The sequence below is a fragment of the Chinchilla lanigera genome, unplaced genomic scaffold, assembly GCF_000276665.1.
Source record: "Chinchilla lanigera isolate Chin_1 unplaced genomic scaffold, ChiLan1.0 scaffold00049, whole genome shotgun sequence".
NCBI classification, from domain to species: domain Eukaryota; kingdom Metazoa; phylum Chordata; class Mammalia; order Rodentia; family Chinchillidae; genus Chinchilla; species Chinchilla lanigera.
In genome coordinates this window covers 11768343-11786836 of record NW_004955450.1, presented here as the reverse complement: position 1 = coordinate 11786836, position 18494 = coordinate 11768343, and the positions used below count along the sequence as shown (strand labels likewise).

General features: G+C 38.3%; 1 protein-coding gene across 7 annotated transcripts in view; it reads left to right on the top strand.

The window, feature by feature from the left end:
- The window catches only part of Usp3 (ubiquitin specific peptidase 3), a 73030-nt gene that overhangs the window by 15626 nt on the left and 38910 nt on the right, over window positions 1-18494 (top strand). For 6 of the 7 annotated variants that reach the window (XM_013518846.1, XM_005393775.2, XM_013518845.1 and 3 more), the window contains 2 exons: window positions 11102-11162; window positions 15194-15325. In XM_013518846.1, the coding sequence (XP_013374300.1) occupies window positions 11102-11162; window positions 15194-15325 (193 nt within the window). Of the gene's footprint in view, window positions 1-10409; window positions 11026-11101; window positions 11163-15193; window positions 15326-18494 lie in introns of those variants that run through there. The other variant, XM_005393776.2, reaches the window with a different exon arrangement.

Sequence of the window (18494 nt, the reverse complement as noted above, 5' to 3'; positions counted from 1 at the left end):
TACTGTATATTGAAGTAAATCAATACCTCTCAGCATAGGGATAACTAAAGCCATAGGGGTAATTAGATCACTTCCGGCCCTGAGAGGCCTCTTCAGTTTAGGAGCATGTGCCATACAGATGTTACCATTTCCTGTGTGTGCCCTGACAAGGTTAGGAAGATGAGCTAGAGCACAGTCTCAGAATTAACCTCTAGTGTCCTCTAATGACAGTGCACCTTATGGAGACAACTAGAGAATAAGGTGAATAAAGAAGACTTAAATTATACAGGGTAGAAGTTAAAACTTTCAGGTCTATAAAAAATAGGCTGTGCTTGCTTTGGCAGCACATATACTAAAATTAGAATGATAAAAAAAATAGGCTCATTGCCCTATCTTTAATCTGGTGTGATTGAAGTCATTTCTGTTCATTTCTTTGCTAAAACAAAAGTTAGAAGTTATCTCTCTATACATTATACACACGTACATACATATACAGTATATATATGGAACAGGGTCTTCCTGTGTATCCCAGGCTGGCCTTGAACTTACTGGGCAGCCCAGGCTGCCTTCAAATTTGCAGTGCTCCTCTGTCCTTAGCCTCCTAAGTGCTGGGATTATAGGACAGTACCATCTCACTTGGCTAAGAAGTTAAATATATTTTTAAATGGCTTGGCTTGTTTGCAGTGTTATAATATCAAACAGTTTATATAAAGAACTTAGCGTCTTCTTAGTGTGCATTTTGATATTTGCATTTGTTGCTATACTGATGATGCCCTAAGCGGAAGAGATACTGAAGATGTGTTTGGTTTTGAGGATTAGCGAACCAAGATTTAGTATCTGTTCTAAATGCTTCTGAGTTTGATGGTTCAGTATGGTTGTCATGCTTGAGTTGCTTCTCTATGTAAATGTCTTATCTGAGTAGCATCTTATTGTCTGAATCTTATATTCTGTCTCAAAAGTGCTTCTAAAGATAGATTAGTTTTTGTTTTTGTTTTGTTTTGGTACTGGGAATTGAACTCAGGACCTTGTGCTTGCTAGGCAGGCACTTGTGCCACTGAGCTATATCCCCGCCCTAAAATGTGCTTCTAAAATACATTTTTCCAGAAGAATGTATTTTACATTAGATAGAAAATTTAATGATTCTGACACTGAGGTAGATACAGTAATTATATCAATTTTGAAATAAGCTCATTAACATTGAATATTTTATTTCATTAATTTGATATTTTAACATGATTTAATTTTAGGCCAGATGTAGGAGGGGTTTCTAAGGGATTTAATGTGACTTAGATATTTGAAACTCATCTGTGACAAGATACTTTCAGCTATAAATCTTTAAAAGAGTATAAGCTCAAGAAAAAATTTCCAAAAATTAATCATAGTGCAAGTGGACATATGTTAAGTGCAGTGTATATAATAATAGCAACCGGCATTAACCCTTAATGGTCATTTTATTTTTTTAAGTATGTTTCTAGGGCCAGGAACTGATAGTCACTGGGTGCCTCTTTCTTGTGCTCTGTGTATCCTTTCTAAGTTTGCCCCATGTGACCCTCATCCTAGCCATGAGAGAGAGGTGGTGCTGTCCCATGCCACAGGCTCTGGACCAGGTGCTAACTTAAGGTCATAGAATAAAAGGATGGTAGGCTGGTGATTCTGAAATCTGTGACTGGTCTGTTATGTCACATGGCCTCTAGTATATTTATTTTGAGTTGACAGAGTAAGAGTTAAATTTTTACAAAGACAATAGAAAGAAAAAATGGAAACAAAGCTTTTGTAAATTAAGGAAGGGAAGAGGGGTTAAAAGGGAGGGGAGGAGAATGGGGATAAAAGAAGCAAGATATACCATGAACTGGTATAAATTACCTAGGATGAATGTGATCCTTATGTATAGTAAAAACATACCAATAAAAAAAAAGCGAAAAAAAAAAGTTTACAAAGTCAGCTCATTCTGTTTGGTACATTTTTGTGTAAAAAAGGAAGAGGTTCTTTTGGTGTCAAGGGTAGGTAATATGACATATAACTACAAAACAGTGTAAGCAGAGTTCCCTGATCATTGTGCCTCTGCCTCTTCCCCTCATGGGCCTGCTGTGGAATAATTCACTGGGAATGGCAAGAAAAGTTCGTGACCACTTCCTCAGAAAGGAACTCTGATTAGCGTGTGGGCTTTTGATGCCAGCTTCAGAGTCCTGACGTGAGGCATTGCTGAGTTTGATAGGAATCAGGTCAGGCTGGCAGAGGAGCACAGTATAGCAGAACTCTTGGAGTAAAGATAGAATTGGAAACACAGATGGGGTCGAGTGTCCTCAATTCAGTTACTCAGACATGAAATTTCAGGTTCAACTTTCAGTGAAACCTGAGGTTTCCCAGGATGCTTCTTAAATAATAGAATCCAGAGAAACAAAAGAAATGAAGGAAAAGGCTTTGTAGCTTTTAATGACATGAAAAGGAATTCCTTTAACCCAGAATGTGGAATTTCTGTGAAAATAGTATTTTTGAATTTTTGAAGGGTTTGAAACTATTATTTGTAACTGAGTTACTGTTTTTATAACATAGGACAAGATTAAGACTGATGTTTGAACTCAAGAAAGAATTAGGATGCCAGGCATGGTGATGCATGCCTGTAATCCCAGCACTTGGGAGGCTGAGGCAGGAAAATTGCTGCCAGTTCAAGGCCTTCCTGGGCTACATAGTGAGTTCAAGGGCAGTCTGAACTATATAGCAAGACCATGTTTCAAAAATCAAAACAAAATAAAAAAAGGAAGAAGTTGTTTTATAGTAGTGGAAGCACATCTGGATTTGAGTTATTAAAACATCATCATAGTACAGAAAGACTGCATTGAAAGGATGATGGCGACTTCGTGGAGGATAGGTGGCTATGTCTTTATCCCCTGGCCTCAGTGTAGAGTAGAGAGTCTGGTCTTCGGATAGGTTTGATTCCTGTGGGGTAGAACCTCTTGAAGTTTCCATTCTTACCTCTGCTAAGCTACAGTGAGTTTGGATGGTGCTTTATCATCCACAGCCCTCCCTCACTGGTAGTTTGTGTTGATGCGTAACAGTCCTACACTGTAGTCGTTAAAAATAAGCATTTTATTTTGTTTACAATTTTGTGGGTCAGGAATTTAGGAAGAGTTTGGCTGGGATATTGTTAAGGCAGAGTGGCTGGGGCCAGATCATCTTCTGAGGTGGCTGCTTAAGCCATGTGTCTGTGTGAGGTGCGTTTCGTCTGTCCCTGTGTGACGTTTCTCTACGCATGGTTTGAGCTTCTCAAAGCATGTTGGTCTCAGGGTAACGAGACTTTACGTTGGGGCTGGCTTCCCCTAGAGCAAGCATTTCAAGCAGGAGCAAGAGGAAGCTGACTTTCAAATGACTTGGACTTCCAAATTGGCATAGAATAGTTTCTGCTATACTCAGTTGCCTGGGGCACTCACACGACCTGTCCACAGTCAGGGAAGGGGGACGCAGACTTCACCTCTGGGAAGAGTGTCAGAGAGTTTGTGGCTATCTTTAATCCACTCAGGGTGATTAAGCAGAAGGGGGAAAATTGTGAATTTGAGGCCAGCCTGGGCTACAAAGTGAGACCCTGTCTCCAAAAAAAAAAAAAAAAATCAGTCGGAGAGTAAATTGGATCTATCTGAAGTATATTTCTACTTCCATATACTGGAATATATAGGATTTTTATGATAATGTTCTCTATGCTCTAATATCAAAAGAAGTAATACTTTTATTGTTGAGATTTACATTGAGTATATATATGCATATTTTAATATCAGCTACAAAGTTTTGAATTTTTATTGATTATATTTTTACAAGCACATAGTTGTAATATTTGATTACTGGTTTTAGTTTACCAATTATGCTTAGAAATTTAGAGTGAGCCCCTTTCATTAGGATAAATCTATAGTATCAGTATTTTAAAATTTAATTTTCATTGGAAAATAAGTGATGCTTTTTGAGAAAGCTCAAGCAATATAGTTGAAAGTGAAAGCAAGTCTGTGTGAGTCACCATTCTTTTTATAAATGCTGGCAGTTACTATACAGTATAATCTTCCAGGCTTTTACTTTATTTTATTTTATTTTATTGAGGCAGGTCTCACTATGTAGTTCAGGCTGGCCTTGAACTCACTTTATAGCCCAGGCTGGCCTTGAACTTGTGATTTTCCTGCCTCAGCCTCCCAAGTCCTGGGATTACAGGAGTGTGCCACCACACCGAGCCCAAGACTTTTAAATGTTTATGTACAGATGTACATAGACACAGAAACACATAGTATGGTATCTTTTTGAGAGAACAGTGGGGCTAGGTGTGTGCACCTATAGTCCCAGCTACTAGGGAGGCTGAGGCAGGAGGATGAACTGAGTTCAGGAGTGCAGGGCCAGCCCCTGCACACAGGAGAGACCCTGTCTCTAAAAGAAAACAAAAACCTCTCAACAAAAGTGGCACTTTTCTGTACTTACTATTTTGTGACAGTCTATGCTTTCGAGCACTGTGTGAACTTGAGTTCCAGCTCTGTCTCTTACTCAGGAAGTTGTATAGCTCATCTGCTTTAGTTTCTTGATCTACCAAACAGGCCACCTAAGAGTTCCTATCTCCTTGGACTGCAGGAATTCCAATGAAGTGACACTCAGAAGGTGGCTGTGATAGGGCTCCGCACACGGTTACTGTATAAATATCAACTAAACATAAATGAAGTTTTTTTAAAGAAACATGTCATGAATGTTTTCTTCTGGGTTGCTCATGTTTTCAGGGCTCCACTAGAAACTGCACGTGGGGCAAGGGTCTGCGTCCTCCTGTGGTGATTGTGTGTTGCTGGGGTTTGGGTCGGTGACCCCCACACCACCCAGCTAACTCCCGGCCGCAGTGAGTTGCTGTTGCTGATGGACAGTGTGTAGTGGAATGTGTTTGCCTCTCAGGGCTGATGGGAGGCAGGAAAAAACCTGCAAACCACTGGTCTAGAAAATTGTATTACATTAGCAATTCATCTTTTTGTTAATCCTTTTAGGAAAATGAGGTGGAAAATGAAGTTGGGAGAATTTTATAAGGGAAGACCACATGATTGTTTTGTCTTTTTGCCAGTTCTTAAGTTGCTTGTATAATTTTATAATCAGAGGGTCCTGGCCATTATCTGCTGTTCATGTTACAGCCAAGACATAGGCTCAGAATTTCGGTGGCATTCCTACTTTTGTAGTGAGAATGGGAGAGCCAGGACTAGACGCCTGGTCATCTGATCCTTGCCTTTCTGAATTCTTGAGAAGGTAAAGAGCTTTCTCTCCTCGTGGAAGCAAGTACTGAATAATGGATGCACTATAAACAGCTGTGTATGGTGTGCTGTTTTTGTGTGTAAAGACAGTGATGAAGCTGTGTCATAAGGAGTAATACATGAGGTTTTATCACAGCTTAGAATTCTAGAATTGATGCTAGGCTTTGACTAGCACAGGGAGTCTGTTAGGTGAAGATTTGTGGTTCTATAGGAAAACATCATATGATATTCAACGTGGCTGCTGTTTTGTGTTGTGAACCCACCTGAAAACAGTCAAGTGTAAATGGATTTCTTCTTCCTAATTTTCTGCCCCCCGTCTCTCTCTCTCTCTGTCTCTCTCTCTCTGTGTCTCTCTGTCTCTGTCTGTCTCTGTCTCTGTCTCTCTCTGTCTCTCTCTCTCTCTCTCTCTCTCTCTGTCTCTCTGTCTCTCTCTCTCTGTGTCTCTCTGTCTCTGTCTCTCTCTCTCTCTCTCTCTGTCTCTCTGTCTCTCTCTCTCTGTGTCTCTCTGTCTCTCTCTCTCTGTCTCTCTCTCTGTCTCTCTCTGTCTCTCTCTCTCTTCTTTTCCTGTTCCTGAATAGGGGCCGGCAAAACCTTTCTTGATCTGTACATCTCTTTGATTCCTCCTCTGTCCCTGAGCCCCTGGTTTTCAAGAAAGTAGAAGTTGTTGGCTTTTGGAAGTCTGAAGCACGTTTCAGAGGCCAGCTGTGGCGTCCACTTCCCCTGCCCAGCTGCGTGCGGCTCCTGCTTCCAGGAATGGCTCTAGCTCAGAGGCTGGGGTTCTCTGTTCCTCCAGACACAGGGCCCCTGCCTGCCGGAGGAGGGGAGGCAGAGGGACAGAGGAGGGCTCTGAGGCCTTGCCGAGGAGGGCAGCGAAGGGAGCCTCACTGTGCCAACCTGTGCTCTGAGATGCCAGGGGGCCATGAGAGTGAGCTCACGGCTGGCAGAATCCAATGAAGGAGGAACAGTTTTTTGGTAGAGAAGGGACCTTGTTTGAGGACATTTTATAATCTCAATAAAAGGGGAGATTCTGCTTATAAGACACCAGGTGACCCTGCTATTGCCAGGATAACTGTGAGAAATCCGTTGTTTGGTTCCTTTTCTGTGACGCCCCCTTGAAGTGTGATGAGGTGTATGAAGGAGGCCTTATAAATTCCCAGGCTTAACTGTTTGAATTTTCACAAGTTTCCTTTCCATCCTTCTCACTTCTTTTTCTCAAGTATCCGCATTTAAGATTAAAAATATAAAAAAGCCCCTTTGGTTGGGTGTTTCTGATTTGTTTAATAGAGACTATATTTTGAGCTTAAAATGTTTTTATTATACAGCACCTGCTTGGCAAGCACAAGGTCCTGAGTTCGATTCCTGGTACCAGAAAAATATTTTTATTGGTCATGTGTGCTTAATTTTGTGTTTGTGCTTATGAGATTTCACCTGTAAGTATTATGTTCCAGGTATTGTTTTATAGAAGTGCCTGGCAACTTTCAATTCAGCTTCCATGGAAACTGTGTTCATTTTACAGATAAACTTTTAAAACATATTTTAATAAATTGGAACTTCCTTTTATAATATTTCTCCTGAAGGCAATTAAAATAAATGTTTTAAAAATCATTTGTAGTATACTTTCATTTATGCTATGACTGTTTTATTCTTTATTTTTTTCTTTTTGTGATACTAGGGATTGAACGTGGGGCCTTTTCACTTAGTTACATCCCCAGCCCATTTTTTATTTTAGTTTAGGACAGGGTTGTCTTGGTTGGACTCAAACTTGTGATTTTCCTGCCTCAGCCTCCCAAAGTGTTGAGATTACAGGCGTGTACCATCATGCCCAGCTTAGGGTTAAGGTTAGGGTTACCCTAACCCTTGAACTCACTGTGTAGTCCAGGTTGGCCTGTTGGCCTCAAACTCAATGGCAGTCTTCCTGCCTCAGCCTCCTGAGTGCTGAGATTACAGGCGTGTACCACCCTACCTGGCCTATTTTCTTTTTATTTTTAAAGATAATGATCTTGGGTACATTAAAGATTCTTAAATTGGGTAAGGTGTGCATGAGCAGAGTGAATATTCCCCAAATCAATGCCATTTACTGGCTTCCTGGTCCCCCATCATGCCCCATTCTGTACAGTTTTCTAGTCTTTCAGTATTCTTCTGATCTGACCACATTATGCCCTCAGAGATACTGTCATCTAAATAGCCAAGACAGATGGTCCTATCTTACACTAACTTTCTTACCATAAATGTTCATGGGAGAAGAAATCAGATCTCTAGACTCAGAAAGTGAAGTTTTTCTTTTTTGTCCTTGAGCTTTGTTTCATGTTTTTAGATTATTAATAAGACACAATCCCAGCATTTGGGAGGCTGAGGCAGAAGGACCACTTTAAGTTCAAGGCCAGCCTGGGCTACACAGCAAGACCCTATCAAAAAAAAAAAAAAAAAAAAAAGGAGAGTCCTTTGTTCCCAGTGTTTTTGGAGGTCAGTACTTTATGTCCCTTTGTTTTCTCTCCAGGCCTGTCTGTATGTTTGCATTACGTGTGTGTATGTCTGCTTTACTGAGGTACAATTTACATATCATACAATGAACCATTTTAAAGGGAAGCCAGGTGTGGTGTTGCACACCTGTGATTTCAGCCCTTGGGAGGCTGAGGCAGGAGGATTGCTATGAGCTTGAGGCCAGCCTGAACTATAAAGTGAGGCACTGTCTCAAAAAAAAAAAAAAGGAACAAATTCGTTGTCATTTAGTACATTTACCATTGTTGAACAACCACTAGCTCTATGTAGTTCCAAATGTTTTTATCATCCCCAAGTAAACTCTATATCCATTAAGCAGTTATTTCCTATCCTCAGGGTATACTTTAAAAAAAAAATTTAGATTTAGTAATTAAAAAATTAATAATTGAGCTATCAAGAGTAAGAGTACATAAATGTAATACCCTGTCCTAAATACACTATCATGAAGAAATTTTTAATTTAGCAATAGTGGAAAAATAGGATCATAAAATTGCATGTACTATATTTATGTTCACAATTGTAAAAGGGAGGAAAAAGAATATTTGGTAGGAAACACTAAAGCAAAGTAAAAGTGGTTTTGTTCTAACTTTCCTTTTATAAAAGAGGTAAAAAGGCCTGCATAATTATAAAAAAATCTGAATAGTTAAAAACTTGGGTCTAAACTTATCATTATAATGTATTTATTTCAGGATAATATAAAACCAGTCTTTTCAGATTGTGTTACAGTGCTTCTTAATATTTACTAAGGAAAAAGATTTGTTGGAAATGAGTATAATCAGTTTTCAGTCATCCGACTTATTCAAACTATGAATAACTGTTTAAATTATATTCTAATGTACTTTTTATTTTATTTTATTTTATTTTATTTTATTTTATTTTATTTTTGTTTTTCTTGTGGTACCAGGAATTGAACTCACGACCTTGCTCTTGCCAGGCAGGCACTTTGCCACTGAGCTAAATCCCCAGTCCCTGTACTTTTTATTTTTAAAAAATTATGTTTATTGGACTTTCTGTTTAAAAAAAACACTGTTATATTCACACTGTAATTACTTTTTTGAGACAGGGTCTCCCTGTAGTTCAGACTGGCCTTGAGCTCACTATGTAGCCCAGGCTGGTCTTGAACTTGCAATGATCCTACCTCAGCCTCCCAAGTGCTAGGATTACAGTTATGTCCAACCCTCTCTGGCTTCACACTGTATTTTTAAAACACTAGAAAGTGCTACAGAGAAAGAAAGAAAGAAAGAAAGAAAGAAAGAAAGAAAAAGAGAAAAGGAGAGAAAGAAAGAAAGAAAGGGAGAGAGAAAGGGAGAGAGAAAGAGAAAGAAAGAAAGAGGGAAAAGACAAAAAGAAAGAAAAGAAAAGAAAGAAAAACCCATAATCCCCCCTCACAATAGTTTCCCTGCAGATCTCCCTAAAGTAATTGCTTCTAGCAGTTTGGTACCTATTCTTCTAGGTCCTTCTGTCATGCAGCTGACATGCATGTATAAAGGAATTGAACCAGTTGAGCCAAAACCTCCAGTGTCTTCAAGAATGGCCTTGTCAGTGAAGGTAAATGTGTGAATGCAGGGAAGAAGCAGGAGGGACTAGCTAACCGGGAAGGATTTTGCCTCTCAGTGTTGCTGTTCAAAAGCAGAGCCCTGTGTGGCCAGACGGGAGAGGCCCCCGGGCAGAGTATCACTGTGCTCTCCTGTGCCCTTTCTTTCCTGCTCCCCTCTCATACAAGTGCAGAATGAGCATAGTCCCAAGATTTCCTTGGCTCATTAATGCGGGAACCAGTACAAGGTAGAGCCGCCTCCAGGAGCATTTGGGGATTGAGTGGGTATGGACATGGACAAAGAGCACTGGAATAAAGTTCTAGTCTACGTACAGAATTTGTCAATGTCCCACAGAGCAGTAAAATCAGAATCTTGGGAGTTGGCTGAATAGATACTGGCTCTGCACAATAAAAACCTACACGTTAACCTGTAATTTCACAAAATTTGGGTCCTAATTACAGTCATTTACAGGTCAAACAATGATACTTTAATATCTTTGGGAGAATTTATTAATGTTTCAGTACACATTAAAAGGACTGACAGTTCTTGATGTGCCTTATGTTCAGTTTTGGTTAATTTTTCTTAAATGTGAGAGAGGCCTGTTGTTACATGTGATAATGCAAGAGAGATGAAAGTAGGAAACAGATACTGGAATAGCTTGGTGTCCTAAACTAAGAAATTTAAACTTTCTTTTTAATGAGCGTTCACTGAGCATCTACTGTGTGTTCCTAAGTGAATTCATTACGATTCATTACAATTCTGAGGGTATGGTGCCTTCCCATTCCCCTGTGTTAGGTGTCAGTGGGGAAGCTGCTCTCCTGAAAACACACATCTGCACTGTACTTCTTTTTCACCCCACCATAGATGTCTTTGCCTGAGTAGAGGAGAGGTGTTTTGAGAAAGCTTTACAGGTGATTCTGTATTGCTCTCCTTTTGAAACCATCGCTATATCATGAGCTTTTTTTCTTTCCCATGTTGGAAATTGAATCCAGGGCTTCAAGCACTCTACTACTGAACTATATCCCCAGGTTTGAAAAAAATTTACTTTGAGACAAGATCTCACTAAGTTGCCCAGGCTGGTCACCAATTAGTGATCCTTCTGCCTCAGCCTCCTAATAGTGGGGAGTACTGACAGGTGAGTGCCACCACAAATGGTGGAACATCTTTTTTTAGTTGAATTAATAAACAGTAAAAAGGTTTTAACTAGCATTTAAAAATTTTCTACACATACCACTTTTTGCCTGTCCCCAACCCTGCAGTGCTTAAACTAAAATAATGTTCTGATGACATCAACAGCAAGAGTTATATGCAGTTTTTTTTGTGTGTGTGTGCAACTGAGAAATTCTTTTGGAAAAGTAGGCTTACTCTTCCTAATTGCAGCCTTAGGCTGTGCCTCTCGCTACTTAAGCTGCAAACGTTGTTCTTTATAGTGGTATATGACCCGCAGGGCAAGATCTGTGATTAAAAGACTAGACTTTGAAAAAAATGTTTTGAATGTGAAAATAGGTTTTCATTCTCTTGTTGGAGATCATGGTAAAAGGGAATAAATAATAAAGGAGGAAATTGTATATGTACCTAATTGTGCCTAAGCTGTTTGAATTGAGTCAACAATTAAAATGAGCAGCTGCGTGGACTGCATTTAAATTCTTTTCAGTGTACTTTAATTAGGCGGCCATTTTGTGTAGCTGCACTCACAGGCAGGGATTCATGATTTGAGCGCACCTACGCGGCCATGGAGTTTATAACTGGATCACAGGGTATGCATTGTAGAACAGGGGAGAAATTGGGAAATGACACGATACAATTGCTACACTGTATTTTTCTTTTTATTAGTGTGCCGGTCCAACAAAAGCCCCTGGGTCTGTTTGACTTGCTCAAGTGTCCACTGTGGAAGGTAGGTGACATACTTACTACCTCACTCTTCTATTTGCTTTTTAAAATTTGCCTTTAAGCTCTATGTAAAAGTTCATTGACTTATTCGTACTTTGGCTAGTCATACTGTGTAATTCTCTATGGGGTTTTGATGTCCAGTTGAGTTACTTTGTTCTCTGATGCAGCTGGAGAAAATCGAGGGAAATAAACATATCATACTGATATGTAGAAAAATTGGTTTGATGATCAACACAACCTGCTAGCAATATTGGATTGGAAAAATAAAATGAGACTTTTAAATCTTGAAATAGAAGCTTACCTGGTAGTTGTTTTTTAAGCCTGTAGTAGGGTAAAATGGATGCCCTTGTCATATAGAGTAAAGTTGCAGGCCATGTCCTGACTGGAGTAGTGGAAACATGGCCAGGCTTGTCTCACCTCTCACCTGTTCCAACCCCCACTTTCACTGACTTTGGAATCCGATGTCAGATTGTTGTGGAGGATAAAAACCTCCCAAAATAAATACACATAAAGGAATTTATTACTTATTCCTGCCTAAGATATACCAAATATTTTTCTATTCCGTGAAAACATTTTGCTTTCCCTGGATTTAACATCTCCTATCCCACCCTACCCATTTCATTCCCAAGCATTATTTTCCAGTTCTTGGCTTCAAAATGATATTTAAATACTTCAGGAACTCTTTTCTTCTACCACAAACTCAAATTTCAACCTCTGAGTTCTTTCAGCCATAGTAGCACATTTATTCCTGCTGCCCTTTAACACAGAAAATCTGTTTTGTTTTACTTTAAAAGTTAATAGCTTAACAGCAAGGAGATACAAAATCATACTAGAAACATAAGCTCATATCCATGTTGTACTTGTCTGAAATATTTCCCCATTGTCATTTTAAAATCTTCATTGTACAAGGAGAGCATTTTGTTCAGTTAACCTTTGATTTTTCACATTTTGAGTCCTGAAATCCAGTTTTTTTTCCATGTACACTTAAGAGTACTTTTGGAAAATGTGAACTGCTTATCTTAATTGTGGCTTAATTGTGGCTTTAAAACCTTCCAGGTTTTAAAATCTCTAGGATTTGGGGAACCTGAAAATACTTTGTACAGTACAGATAACTTAATAAAAAAAAAAAAAGAAGAAAAGTAGAAGCATTTAAATTCTGCACTTGAAGAGACAGATTCCTCTCCTAGATTTTGAGAGGTGAGAATTATAATGCAATAAAATTTATGTAGTTTTGTCCTCTAGTTGTCTCATAGTGCTCTACACCCCTAAATCCTGAAGCTCATAAGCTAATGAAAAGACCTCAAAAATTTATGAGAAAAATTTCAAGGGATTAGTGTTCTTAATAGCCAGCAATGAGCTGGGCATGGTAGAGTATGCCTGTAATCCCAGCACTCTGAAGCTGAGGCAGGAGGATTACCACAAGTTCAAGGCTAGCCTTGGCTACATAGTGAGCTAAAGGCCAGCCTGACCTACATAGCAAGGGCCTGTCTCAACAGACAGACAAGCTGGGGATATAGCTCAGTGGGGCAGTGCCTGCCTGGCAAGTGTGAGATCCTGAGTTTGATTCCTGGTACCCGCTCCAAAAAAGCCTGTTTGTCAAAAAGCAAAACAAAATAAGCAACAAATAATTTTCTAGTTAGGATTTAGAAAAATAAATTGAAAAATTTCTAGACTGTAGGTAAACTGTTAACAATTGCAGGCAAGGTTAAATTTAGAAGTTTGACTTACTTTCAGAGAAATATGATTACGCAGATTGAACGTATAATTGAGATAGCCTGAATTTTGATCTTCATTGTATATAACTGATTGGTTAATTTTTTATCAGGTAATTGTAGGTGTTGATTGCCAAATTTACTGATTTTTCAGCAACGGTAGACTACTTGCTTACCAAGAAGTCTTAAATTGAATAATTTTTTTCAACCAGGAAACATAGATTATTAATAGCATATTTGAATTATATATTTCTGTGGTCTTCATAACACCAATGTATTTAAGTAACTTCTCAAGCTTTTGAGATAGTTAGAATCTGTGACATATATGATGAAACTTTTCCTTCTATGCTGTAGATCAAAATGTCTACAGTAGTTAAAATCCAAAACTAGATGGAGGATCCATTTCTTTTTATATAACCTAGTTTGTACAGAACTCTTAATGTCTGACCGATGTATTTGAGTATTAGCCAAAGCACTGTTAACCTTAATGTCATTGATAAGCATAATTCTAACTTTATCACTGACAGTGATGGGAACCATGGAAACATGTAGTGCATTAGGAGACTACAGTATTGTAACTAAATGAACTGTATGTGTGCTATGTGAAAATGACCAGTTTTCAAACACTTGAAGCAGTAATGCCATTTATTATTATTCAGTATTAATATTCTTTGATTCTGAAGGCATTCTTTGTCATAAAGATTACCATTATTTTTCATGGTGTGTAATATAAGCAGGTTACAAAAATAGAAAATAATTAGATATTGAACCTATGTGAAGTCATACAGTTTACCTTTTTAATTAAATAGTATCTTGACTGATTGTGTGTTATCTCAAAATACATGCTTACTGTACCCACTTACATTTGGATTCTGAATAAATAAGTATATAAGGGAAGATGCTACTGAAATAATTACATTCATTTGTTTTGAGCCATGAGTTAATCACCTGACAACCCATGAGACACAAGTACTGCACTGTGCTCACATCTCCGCTTGCAGATGAGAAAGGTTGAGCAACTCACCCATGCGTGGGACCAGGATGTGGCAAAGCCTGCTTTTGAAACGAGGCAGTCTTGTTTTTTAGCTTGTATTCTTAATCTTGGTTTTACTTTAAAATTTATTATCTTCTGCATTTGGGGAGAGAGGACTCGTGTACCCAGTTGTTAGTGGTCTTTTAAGTACATGGACAAAATAGGAAAGGAATATGATGAAATTTTTTGAGTTGAAGTTAATCATGCCTCAGATGTGACCAGTTTTCCTGAGGGTATAGAGCTGAGCTTGGGGTTGATCCTCCCTACTTACTGCACCTAGCTTTCTTTTCTGCACCTGTCTTACTTTTCCAAAGGTAAGTGTCATTCCATGAGATACAATTACTGTGCCTCACAATGGAAATGTCATCTCAACCTGTTATTTTGGTGCCATTTAACCAACATTTGTTTTGGTTATTTGAGTTTTCAGGTAAGCCTTGTCTTCTACCGCTGGTTGTACTCAGGGAGCAGGGAAATTTTGTGTTGTGAGGGTCTGCACAGTAGCGGTCAGTGCTGGCACCGTGCAGTCTAAGTGAAGGTGTGGATGAATTTGGGCACACACCGTGTGTTTACGAATCCTTAATTTGATTGCTTTTTGCTTGCTGTAATAAAGTGATTTATTAAATCTGAGTTGGAAAGTGTCACAAAATTTCTGTGAACATAATCAACCTTTGATTATATTTGTCTTTGTAGAGAAATGTTTTTTATAACCTTAAGATAATATTTGTCTATATACAGAAATGTTTTTTATAATCTTAAGGTATTTTGTGCTTTGTCTGAATTGTTTCTAAACAAATGTGTTCCCATGAACTGATTATTCAGGCATTCAAATAAGAGATAAGAAATATTGAAAATCATTTTATTTCCAAATCTTTCATGTTTTAGATTAAGCAGTGACTCAAGCAAAGCCTATGGTCCTGTGGAAAGTGGTTGGGTAATTTAATCTACAGTGCTTCTATTTGATGATACATCAAGTTAGCAGTTAGCAGCCTGAGAAAACCTTAAAAGAAAAAGGCTATAGCCGAAACATTAGCATAGGTGTTTATAAGTGATAATATCAACTGTACTGAAATTGATTTGCATAGGTAATGCCTTTTCTTTCCTGGCCCTAGTCTAGAGTATAATTAAAAGCTGTCTTATTTAATTGCAAAAAGGAGTATATTGTAAGTACGTAGCTTAATAAATCACTAAACAAATGCTCGTGTAGTCCTTTCTCATTTGATTTAACACTTAATTGTATTACTACTTTAGTTTCTAAAGAAGTAAAGTAAATTTTCATTTTGTTTTTGTAAGGTATGTGAACGGCCATGCTAAAAAACATTATGAAGATGCACAAATACCCTTAACCAACCATAAGAAATCAGAAAAGCACGATAAGCCTCAGCATACAGTGTGTATGGATTGCAGTAGCTACAGTACATACTGGTAAGTTAATTATTTTCTGGAAGTGTTTCTGTGTGTGACCAAGTGTGCGCTCATCTTCTTGCCTTTCCCCCCTTTCAATTAGCTGTTGCTGCCATTGCTTCCTTTCCCTGCAGTTAGGATTCACAGGGGTTGGGGCCATCAGGGACGCCCACCCTTACTCACCCTTACTGTGGGTTCCTTTCTGCTTTTAGGCCTCCACTTTCAGCCCTTGCTCCTTGTCCAGCCCAGTAGGCTTCAGGGAGATGAAAAATGTCTGTTCCTTTATTGTTGGCCACCATAGATTTTCTTTTTCTTGTATTTTTTAAATTGAAGAATAATATAATGACAATCTGTGGTCAAAAACCCACCAACCTTCCCGGTACCGGAGAAAAACCAAAATAAATAAATAAATAAATAAATAAATAAATAAATTAAAAACCCACCAACCAATCATATCCCTACTGTCCACTTAACAATTTCGCATATAATATTACAGATTTTAACTTCTTTGTTTGCAAGACTGTCGTGACATTCTTCCTTGTCTCATGGCAGTTCTGTTCTCTTCTATTCCCTGGAGAAATGTTCAGAATTTGGTGTGTGTCAGTCTAAGTATCTCATCCTTTAAAAAGAGGTTAGCGGCCCTACTTTTTCATAATATTCTGTCCATTTTGTATGTAAAGTAGGGTCCATTTCTGTGACTACTTAGAATGAGTTATTTATGTGGCAAGTGATGTTTAACAATTTATGTCCATTTGATATGTATAAAAAGTATAATTTGCAATTGTAACTTCGGTGTAAAGCAAATTTATTACCTTGACCAGCAAATTACGATGAACAGTTTTTTTCATCAGTTTACCCCAAGTTCTAAATATTGTTAACATCAAAGGGAAAAAAAAAACAAGCCACTGAAAGAATAATATGTCTAGAGCCAGTTTTCTTGAATGTCATGCGAAGGCAGTACAGGACCAAGATGGGGATTTAAGTCCAGGTACTAGTTTGAGTCACGCTTTTCACGTAAGTGGTATGCCAATCCTTTTCTACAGAGCCCTTTGTCAGTAATTGAGAAAGGAGCCCCTCAAAAGGAGGAAGAAGAGGTCAGTGGTTTTCTAGGTCTTTATAATTTTTGGTATGTTTAGCTTTATTAAATTTTGGCTATTGAATAAACATCTTGAGAAGTTTAGTCATTCAGACAACTCTTTCAGTGATCCTTGTGTAGAAGGTGTCTAGATGGAGAGAAAACTAAGAGGTAGATGAAGATTTTGAGAAGAATGAAAGTCTTCCCAAGATTTTCATACAAGGACAAGTGCCCAGTTCATTGTGATTTGCTGCCGTAGAACACCTTCCTACTGGAGCTAAACAGGCTGTTTTCCTTAGCTTTTCCCCCTTTCCTGTAGGAAGCTTGCGTACTAGAATGACAGAGCTACTCAATTTACAGAACCATGTGTTTCCGTATGTTCACAAGTATGTTTGCTTTCATGACAGCAAAAATTTATATTACTCTGGAAGTATCTCACTACCATTGTCCTAGATCATGTCAGCTTATTCAAGTGAGATATTGAAAACATTCTGTCTGGATTTTCTGTTACCAGTGTGCATGAATGGGGAGCTTTGCAAATACAGTTAAATCTCCATGTGCTGTAACAGGCCTGCAGTGAGTTTTCTTGCTGTTGGTAAGATTCAGAGGAAACCAACTCTTTGAGGAAATTTTGAAGATGATCTTAATTGAGTAGAATTATATTTGTAGGGCTCCTTTACAATATAAATTATGTACTTTAATGGTTTATATTTTGCATTTTAGGGAAATTCTTTTATTAACTCTAAATTAGGATGTAATTTGTTCTACACTGATATAACCTGTTAAAGTAGATGTTATTTCATGGCTGAATTGGAATTGAGAAAATCCTGAACCTTGGGAGTGTACACCATGGCAGAGGCCTCTTGGCCAATTGCCAGTCTTTTGTGTGAAGTCATACAGAGCTCCAAGTGTGTGGCTACGCAGAGCTTCTGAAGTGCAGGAAGGGAGCTGCAGCTGGTCAGTCACATTGTTGCCTCACTTGAGGATTTTAGAACAAAATGCCACAGAGTCACCCTATAGAATTACCCTGTCAGGCCTAAAAGGAATCTGTAATTGTTGTAAACTGGTAAAGCTAAAGTTTAAATTAATATTTTCTCCAGGCCTTAACTGTTACCAAGAAACAAAAAGATTCTCTTGTTCATGTGTTTGATTATGTGGCTGTGTATTTCCCAGTGCACATTAGTAATTTTCACTTTAGTAATTTTACTCCAGTTTATAAATTTTCTTTTACCTAAATTTGTGTGATTAGACTGAATGATAGATTTGAGGTAAAAATATTGATGTGATGTATTAATTTTAGGATGTTAGGGTATTAAGTATTTTGACTTTAGCTAATGTTGAAGTTCCTTTTTATGCAGTATGTTCTGTGCCCCAGAAAAGTAAGATTCTCTGAAACTTAGCGTGTGTGTGTGTGTGTGTGTGTGTGTGTGTGTGTGTGTGTGTGGTGTTACTTTAACCAAGAGCCTCTGCCCTGTCTTTTCTGTGCAAATCCTTCAAGAAGGTACCACTGAACTCTGCCTTCTCCTAGTTCCAGTTGCAGCTGGATGTAATCTCTCCTGAATTTACAGCTCTTGGGATACTTGTAATTTCCTGCTGCATGTTAGTTGTGTTTAAATGTCCTTGGGAACTGCAGAAACCATATCTCTAATCTTTGTATTTTCCCCAGTGCTCATTGTCTGGTGTAGTGTACATAAAATATATTTGAAAGATTGAATTTTGTAGTGTCTTCCAAAAATGAGGAAGGTTACATACACCAAATCTGTGAGCTTGTGTCCTCTAATCATTTGGGAAGACTGAAGAGCCACAAGACACTTTTCTTTCAGAAGATTTATAAATCATGTGTGGGTGAGCTACTTCACGTTCTTCCTGAGTTGGACACCCGTGAAGACAGCTTCCCTCACTTCTGATACAATCTGGGCACTCAGAGAGGAAGCATGTCTGTACTATGTAAGAACAACTAAAGGAATAATTCTGATTTGACACAGCCCAGTCCTCGAGGAGATAAACAGATTAACATGAAACTGAGAGGTAAATTAAGACTTCAGTAAAAATAAAAATTTTTCCAAGATGTTCACACAAAGGATAGTGTTCTGTTTATTGTCTGTGAAGCAGTAT